We start from the raw sequence: 9,179 nt of genomic DNA, 5'->3' as shown, positions 1-9,179 counted from the left end.
TTCAAATTCAGATGGGCCAGGACTATTTTGAACTATAGCAGAATTGATAGCTCACTTATGTACTGAAACATGTGCTCAACCTTATGCAAGTGTTTAAGCATACCTTCAAATCAGGAACGAGTTAGTTTTTTGTCCATGTCACCCCATTAGGCCTGTTACAATTATGGGTGTCGTTAAATCATTAACATTCATGCACATTACATCATAGTAGAATCAATTTATCAAGATAAACTAATGTCAGCATATTTCAACGAATTGCAACATAAAATCATCATTGGATTATATAGTTCAATCTAAACTATGTTACTATGTCAACGTGATATCAGCAATATAATGCAAAGTCACCAAACAAGATACGGATCATGACTTATCATTCCTGGACCATCTAGGGAACAGTGAACTATAAAGATCACCAAGTTTCATCTGAAAAAGAAACAGAAAAAAATAAATTTTCATTTTAATTATGTTTGGTATAAAAACATTGAGAATTCTTGTATGGTGTTCATCACAGTCAGCAAAACAGTCTATTGCCAAAAAACTATGGATTTACTAGATTTCTCTATGCAAAGTTGATAGGCACTACTGGTCAGTCTGTTGTTTATAATTCTTTTGGAAAGTACTGAGGCCACAACTAGCTCAATTTAAGAAAGATGAAACCTCATTTTGTTCTCTAAAAACAACTCCCTATAAGGAAAGTTATAGCCCTAAAAAGAACTACATGAAATACGTCAACAACATATGAATATTACTCAAACCAATGTATTATTCAATGAGAACCTCTCTGACCAAAATGCATCATGCAAAAGTAACTTACCTCTGTGCATGTAAGCATCATTTCAGCAGATAAATATTGGTACAGGACAACGAAAATCAAAATCCAAAAGACTTGGTTCAAATGACAAGTTGCAGCTCCATAAATAGAAGAGAAAACTTGTTATGTGAAAGGTGCTTATTGCCTTCTCCATAAACTGGGAGGCCAAGGCAATTTCTTTTCTCTCCTCTCTCAACCTTTTTGCTACCAGAGGTGGATGCGGCCACCTTCCAAAGGTGGCTTTGAGTATCTACATTCTTTATATGAGTAATTTAATTTTCTTCTTTTATGTCATTTACTGACCTTTTAGGATTTTTCTTGCATTTTGCATCATCTTTTAGAATCTTATGCAATTAAAATTGTGTTTGATAATTAAATCGTCGATAGAGCAGCCAATACGTATCATTTTTTTCAGCGACTGATACCGATATTTGGAACATGGTTTCTGCCTCAAAGTACTTTTAAACAAAACCAATTTGATATCATACTAATCTTTAACAAATTGCTATTATATGCAGAAATTAGCTTTTTGTTCAAGTAAGCAATCATAATAGTTTCAGTTTTCGTAGTAGTAATAATAGATTGTCAATCTGGCCATGTCAGTTAGTGCAAGCTGCAGTATGGATATAAGCAGATTAGAGCTTACACTGTAAAAGATAAGCATTTGTTCAGATGAAATACTTGGAGCGCAGGGTGGTAGCAAACCTCTGAAGAACCCCGATGTTATGTTGGTCAAGGATTTCACAAGTTTAATCTCTATCCAGAAAATCGTAATGCTCAAGTGCAGCCAAAATTTTAAAGGATATCTTCTCTTCAAACATGGGATGATTCAGCATCAACAGCGCGTTGTTGTTCACCATAGCACGAACAAGTAATTCTTTAGCTTCTTCATTTTTCTTTTTCAGCATGCTGCATATCTGGAAAAACTAGACTGATTACAATCTTAGTGTCCTTTGAGAACTATGAGTTGATAGTATTAAAAGAAGAGATTTGATGATCCATAACTTTTTTGCCACTTACAACTGGTCACTAAATTTTATCACCTATGATTGTGCATGCAGGTGCAGGTGCAAGCAAGTGATCGCAGGATTCACAGATTTCACAATACAAATATCTAAATACTTGTGCTTTTTGCTATCTAATTCTTTCTGAACACCGAGTAATCCATATTCATTTTGCAACAACAAAAATAAGTAAATCTTTGTAGTCCCAACTAATCATTATGCATTTTTTCCTCCACATATTTCTGGCCAATAACATTGTCACTCTGAGGTTCTATTTTTTAAATAAGCCAAAGCTGAGAGCACAACCTACGGTTATCAGTCGAATAAGAGGAGACAACTTGAAGCATTATTTTCTTACTGAAAGAATCTTAACAAATTCTCCTAAAATCAAACATGGAATTTAATCAATTAAATATAACCAACCATATTAAGAAACAAAAAAAATGTCAAGAATTATGATGAAATAATATCTCATAGTAATGAGTTCAACTAATATAAAATACGAGTTTCTAAATCTTTATTTTTTTCTATAGCCCAATAGGCCAGACCTACTAGAATAGGTACAGAAACATAAATATTGTTGATTCCTCCTAGACGTGCACCACAGATATGAAACCCAAGGAGCATGGAGATATTGCAGTGAGGGTTACAGAAATCTGACTACAGAGAAATCCATTGATGGGAGTCCTAAATCTCATACAGACAGGTCTTAGAAGTTAGACCACCTCTGCTACTAAAGGGGAAAAGAAAATCATTGTAGATAACCAAAAATAATAATAATAATAAGCACAGAAAACTAGGAGACCGTGTAAATTGTTCTTTTCCGTTGTATAGTGAGCCTAAGTGAGGTATTCAAATAAGAAGCATTGTAATTTTATACTCAATGGTGCTAACATCTAGGAAAATTTGTTGACAAGTACGTTTGAATAATGTAGCTGAATATCCTAATCAGTACTCAAGAAAATAATTCTCTAGATCTCATATGTCACGAATTAACCTCTTTCGCTTATCCAATGACAAAACAAGAGCTATTAGATCAATAGATCATATTGCCGTTAGTTGTACTGGATTTGAGGATATTCCTCCACGAGTACTGAAACAGCTAACCAATATGATTTGTGAAGTATGAATGTACTCACCTCATCAAGCTCTCTCGTGCAAGCTTCAGCTTTTTCCACATTTTCATCATTTTCTACAAGTATTGGCACTTCAAAGTCCAATAAGCTTCCATTTTCATGTGAGCTATTGAAGGGAATTATATCAAAAGCTTCTGCAGTTTCACCGCCCAGAACCTAAACAGGAGGCAAAACAAGTTAGATGCAGCAATAGGAATCGACCGGTATAACATTTCCATTTTAAGAAGCATAATTTGCAGTAAAGATCCACCAAAGTGGGTAGCCTTAACCATATGTGTAAACAGGAAAGCCCAAAGGCTGTTCCTGTCCCAGTCCGGGGAGATGCCAACTGTCTCTCCTTTCAATAAACTAAAGAATATAGTGTTACGAACAAAGAGAGGGAAAGAAAAGCATAATTTGCAATGAAGGTGTCTTTTATAATATTGAGTGATACCATTTCATTGGTAGACCTTGTGGCAATTTCTGGTGACATTCTGCATAATATTACAGTAAATCTGTCAAAAGTCAAAACGGAATACCATTATTCTCCTTCTCCTATATATTTGACAAAACAAGACAACCTTCTTTTAGTAGGACACTTCATGATAAACTTCATCGGGTTAAGAGCATCTGACTCTGGAACCGAGTCCTGAAAAAGATAAATTGATTTAACAAATACGGTACACCACTAATAAATTTGCACAGGAAGCCTATCAGTCTTGCTGCAATATGTACAAGATTGTACCAATACTACAAATATTGATTTCAAATATCAGAATGCCTCAGAAGAGAATTGCACAACTTATCCCAAGGTACTGAAATGGCAAACAAGTACATCAAAATAGGCAAATAATTATCACAACAAAACTCCCACTCCTTAATACTATTCTAGAAATTGCTTAAATAAGCATGTCAGTCTCTGATATGGACATAAGAAAGTAAGGAAAAGATTACTATCACAAAGCTTCTATATTTGGCTTACAATAAAAGGAACAGATTATCAAGCAAATGACCATAGTGTGGTTTAATAATTTAATGACCTGGAAGGCAAACTAACAAGAATAAAACTTGTCACTTATGATACACTACAATATCCCAAGAATAGATAGAAGACACAGGAGACAGCCTGCAGAATAACCTAATTGGCAACTTTATTTCTCCCCCACGCTCCAAAATTCTTCCCTCCACACTCTGTTGATCATTTATTTGCTAAAAGATAAAAAAATTGTAGGATCGGAAGTCCCATTTTGTGCACTCATACACACCTTTAAGGACCAAAAACTTTCTTATCTAGGATGCTTCAAACAGAGAAAAGACAGTAAAGCAAGAAATAATACAACCACCATCAAACCTTCCTGCCTTACTCCCAAGTCCTAACTATCTAAGGTCAGCTATATGGGAACCTTCTTCTTTGTTTTTTCTCTATCTAGTGCAAGCCAAAAAAGGAAAAAATCAAGATTCAAACCTTATGAAATTATATTTACATTGTAGTATCCCGATATTGCTTCAATAGTGAAAATAAAAGTACAGATATTTTCCAGTGTTCTGATATGGTTTTAATAATAAAAAGAATGCAAAATACTGATGACCTCAACAGTCTTTCGCTTCAAAGGTGGGCTTAACAATGCATTCTTTTTGATAGCAGAGTTGGTCACACCAGATATCATTCTTAGAGGGGCTCCTTTGTTTCCCTCTAGTACTTCTTTCGGTTTTGTTCCTTGCTGCACACCAGAACTTGAGTTGTTGCCATTCAATTTTCTTACCCTCCAATGAGAAAATATATTATTCACAAACTATTTTACTTAATATCAATCTTGCAATGTAAATTATTTGGAGGAATAATGATGCATATACCCTACCTTAAGGCTGCCAAGCTAGAAAGAAGTGCTTGTTTTCCATCTTTAGGAGAAGTACCTTGCAGTTCAGAAGAAACACTCCTGGAACTTTTCATAAATTTACGGTTTGGGATAATGTTATGCGTGAGATTCCTATTTGTGCTACTTGTGATAGTTGGCCCGACCAAGTTCGACAACTGAAGATGGAAACTGCAAGGCCAAAGTGCAATGCAAAACATGATAGATATTATGACCATTAAACGAGAAACTACATATTAATATATGAAATTTAAACTCGACTCACTGGTATTCTCCAAGTGATGTCTTTGTTGATTGAGTTTTAAGTTGTATAAGGAAGTAAATTTAACTAAATAAAGGAGAACAAAGAGATGAATTTATTTTAAAGCAAGGTAAAATGAAAAATATATGAAAGCTTGAAAAAAATGATGGGATGACAAATTACACATATAAGAGATCATGGAAGAAAGAAAATGTCAAGATCTTATAATATAATCAATACAACAAACGATCAAATTGTGTATCACATAAGCATCAACTTCCACTTTGATTTCACTCCAATTGATAATATAAATAAGAGGTAAGTCTATAGTTCATTAAGTTTAACATGTCAAGAGATGTACTATTTGTACTGTAAAAACTTTCTAAGTTGAGGGATAAGTTACTTTGACATGGATAAAAAAAAACCTCAGGCTAAAGACTAAATTGCCAGTTGATTCAAACCTTAAATTTGCAACCAGATAAATTAACGGCCAGATAATTAGCCAACTTACCTAGAGCTAAGATTCTTGCTTTCAGTTCTTTCAGTTCTGATAACATCTGGTGCCCCTTGTTTTGCAGGTTTGTTAATTGACATCAACAAACCCTTGTTTTTATTTTCAGCTTGCTCATCACTTTGCCTAGCTTCCCTGGGTAACAGAAGGCAAGTCAACAAGATAAAACTACTGATGCAGCTTTAATTAATCACTATATAAGTCAATTACTTTTTCCTAACTGTAGAATTCAGATCCATCCACAGAGTTGCTTTGAAGTTAATGATGGATTTGGTTGAGGTTATTTTATTTACCGATATACCAAGAGGATTTGACATTAGGGATGTTTGGACTTAACCTGGACAAAATCTCTGGATAAAGCATTATAAACTGAAGTTAGGAAAACATTGTGGGAACATATACTACTTTATAGCTCTCTAAACAAAACAAAAAAGGAAGGCCCCAGAGAAATAGCAACAAAGGATTCAAAAAAACAATTACAATTTGCGAATTAGCAGGTTTGTGATTCACAAGCATTTGCGTCACAGAAACAACAAAAGCCCAACATAATGTTTTAATGTTTAAAAAAATCAACTCATGTTAAAAAAATAAAAAATAATAAGACGAATCCACTGAATAGGAAAACCATTTCTTAGTACCCTAGAGTTTCCCTTGATAACTAACCTGTGCAGTGGCGATGGAAGAAGTTTTGGGTTTGAATTTTGCTTCTCTCCTTCATTCTTGGTTCCACGAGAAATTCCGTGTGAGAATTCTCTAGCTGAAGTGTTTGCAAGATCTTCTCTATGTTCAGTTGATTCAAGGGAACCACTTCTACCAATCTGTCTCTTGTTCCTTTCATCTTTCTGAAATTCATTACTGATACTTGCTGATTCTGATTTGTACGCTGACTGCCAACCTCTTGAATGATATGAATTTACAGGGCTGGAGTTCCTGGATTGCGAACTAGCAATTGATCGCATGCAATTATCTTGTTCCCTGCCTAAATTAGCCTTACCAGGTTCTGATGTAGAAACCACTTTGTGCATATTTGGAAGTGTTGGCTGTACTAAATCATCACAAGATACGGATAACAGAGAAAAGTCTTGAGCAGTTTTTTCAGAAAATTGCCTTGCAGGGAGTGAATCATCTGCTGTCTTTCCATGCATTTCACTAAACCTTTTATCTTCTGCATTTTCTTCTGTCATAGGAGTATGTCTGTCAGGAGATATATGTGCTTCACGACACATATCATCACAGCTCAGATTGGAAGAAGTCGAAGGGTCATCACTCCTTACAGTATCTTGCTCAATCAAATGTGTAGGTCTTGAAGTGTCCATACTTGCTTTCTTTGGTAATGTATGCATTTGGTCACTTTCAACTATATCAATTTTAATGACTGAATTACTTCTTGATAAAAGATCCTTATCATGCTTAACAGAACCACCAGTCCTGACATCATCCATGGGTTTACTGACCTCATTTTCTTTAGTTACCAGCTTTGGATCAAGGCCAAACATACTCAACCTTAATGAACACAAAATAAAGCTGTTAACAACTTTGAGGCTCTTCGCCATAACTACTTAACTTAAATACCAAAGCAAAGGTTGCTTTCAGTTTCTTTCATAAGGGACTGTTCGCTACAAGCCATCAGCCTCAGAAAAAATAGCAGCAAAATTTTCTCATACTGGATTTCAGTAGAATTGTTTATGATTTTCTCACAGTTCAATCAAAAGTATCAGTACATTGCTCGAAGAATGAAAAGAGTATTGAGGTAATAAACTTACTCGTTAAAATCAAATGTAAAGGAGAAGTTCTCTTTCCTTGGTTCTTTCTTTCCTAGAACAAGTTCTTTGCATGACGTCTCATTAGGCTTCTCAGTTTTCTTAAGTGGGCTAGACAAATCCAGATCAGACATATCCATCTTAAAGGATGATATCTTGTCAAAGTCACCACCAAGCTCAAAGTCATCCCTGAGGGGGTATTGTTAAGATTCTTTGGCAAGAAGGTGATATTCTTCCATCCAGAGTTCATTATAGAAAATCAAAATTGTTGCAGAGAATATCAACTCACAATTTGTCGAAGTAGATTTTTTTGCCATTTCTGGAAACTGCTCCGACATCAAAGTCAATTGCATCCTTTCCCAATTTCGATGATTTCCACGGGATAAGAAAATCCTCCCCAAAATCTTCATCTACTCAATGTAGGAAGCAAATATCAGTTTTACTAACATAGATAATACAGAAATTAACCTTGTTCAATGGGAAAAAGAATCTCAATGCATTATGCAAACAGACAGAAAATTACTAAGCAACAATCTTACTCTCCATATGACCAATTTTAATATGACTTTGAGTCCTTGACCAACTATCAGTACACAGGGGATTATATAAATATGTCCAGTAAAGCATGATTTCTGAATTTTCAATAGCTACAATACTACATGCAATTACAAGCATAAGATGGTCGACTTTTGTCAAAGAATAATTGTTCTGTAGAATAATCGTACCAAATGATGCACTTTTTTTCTTTACATTAGCACTTGATACAGGTCCCTTTTCTGATTCTGCCATTAATGAATCAAAATTAACAGTTTCTGCTCTGCATTGACCCAAAAAAGAAATATCAGACAAGAAACCATTTCACAAAAATTGGAATTTCACAAAATAGAGGGAATTTCTTAATTGCAATGTTCAGATGGATAAAAAAGCTATAATACTTCAGAATACAATCACCTGACACTGCATTGAGCCATTTATGAAAATTCACAATATCCACGAGCAGCTATATTCTGTATACATATCTAAATGAAAAAACTAGCATCATGTGACAAATTTCTCTTTACCGGCTCCCATTGATTCTGTACTATTAATAAGCTCTGAAGAAGTAATTAGCTTACCTATTAGTTGTTTGTAAATCAATTCTTCCAACTATAGAAGACAATCGTGCTTGCTCTTTTCCGTGTTTGGAGGAAATGATTACGGTCTAAGGATAGAGAAATAATGTATCGGAAAAGCAAGGAATAGCTCTTCTACTTAACAAGAAAGCACGTTGCCCGTGGCAACCCAATCAGATAAAGAATCCTCCACGTAATCGTTATATAGATCCTCTAATCCCGTGAAAGATAGATCAAAATGCAAACGACCAATCATATCATGAGCTACATCAGAGATAGAGAGAGAAGATCAAGCAAATACAGGGATTTCTTAATCAATCCATCCTCAAATAGAAACAAAATAGCAATTAAATGCAACAATACAAATGCATTCAAGGATACAGTAGTTCGATTATGCTCTAGACTAGGGGCTAGTACTCGGAGAGCTCTACACAAGATCTTCTATGGGTACATTCGTAACTAGATTGAAAGTACAACAGACCTACGTTGCACCTCTGTATGAAGACGATCTAAAAATTAAATTATCGATCAATTTCAAAATGAATCAAATGAAAACGAAATCGATGAATTTCAGTAGTTTCTTGATCCTTTTTGCTACCGATCGAGCGAGAGAGAAGATCTTGCCTTCGGTTTCCTCCTCCGAGTACTAAGCGCCGAGGTCGAGTTTTGAGAGAGAGAGAGGATTGTAGCAGAAGCCTCCACCGCTTTATATATTTATAGATCAAGAGGCGGGAAAAGGCCTAGTTCGATG

The 9,179-nt window shown here is 35.0% G+C and overlaps 1 protein-coding gene, 1 long non-coding RNA gene and 1 other non-coding gene across 3 annotated transcripts; all 3 read right to left on the bottom strand.

The window, feature by feature from the left end:
- Positions 1-1,645: 1,645 nt before the first annotated feature.
- Positions 1,646-3,414, bottom strand: LOC140798086 (uncharacterized). The gene is made up of 3 exons (XR_012110777.1): positions 3,385-3,414; positions 2,955-3,107; positions 1,646-1,728 (listed from the first exon to the last, which is right to left on the bottom strand). It is a non-coding gene; the product is annotated as an uncharacterized lncRNA (long non-coding RNA).
- Positions 3,179-3,302, bottom strand: LOC140798352 (U6atac minor spliceosomal RNA). Its single transcript, XR_012110827.1, has one exon. It is a non-coding gene; the product is annotated as a U6atac minor spliceosomal RNA (small nuclear RNA).
- On the bottom strand, positions 3,406-8,287 carry LOC140797774 (uncharacterized). Its single transcript, XM_073151424.1, has 8 exons — positions 8,268-8,287; positions 8,042-8,133; positions 7,606-7,726; positions 7,320-7,505; positions 6,220-7,059; positions 5,557-5,691; positions 3,512-3,579; positions 3,406-3,424 (listed from the first exon to the last, which is right to left on the bottom strand). The coding sequence occupies exons 1-7, from the start codon at positions 8,285-8,287 to the stop codon at positions 3,543-3,545; spliced, it is 1,431 nt and encodes a 476-aa protein (XP_073007525.1). The 3' UTR covers positions 3,406-3,424; positions 3,512-3,542.
- Positions 8,288-9,179: the final 892 nt, after the last annotated feature.

Source organism: Typha latifolia, chromosome 11 (genome assembly GCF_019914945.1).
Source record: "Typha latifolia isolate L0001 chromosome 11, TyphaL0001v2, whole genome shotgun sequence".
Taxonomy (NCBI): Eukaryota; Viridiplantae; Streptophyta; class Magnoliopsida; order Poales; family Typhaceae; genus Typha; species Typha latifolia.
The sequence above is the reverse complement of the archived record's forward strand: the minus strand, read 5'-3'. Positions and strand labels throughout refer to the sequence as shown.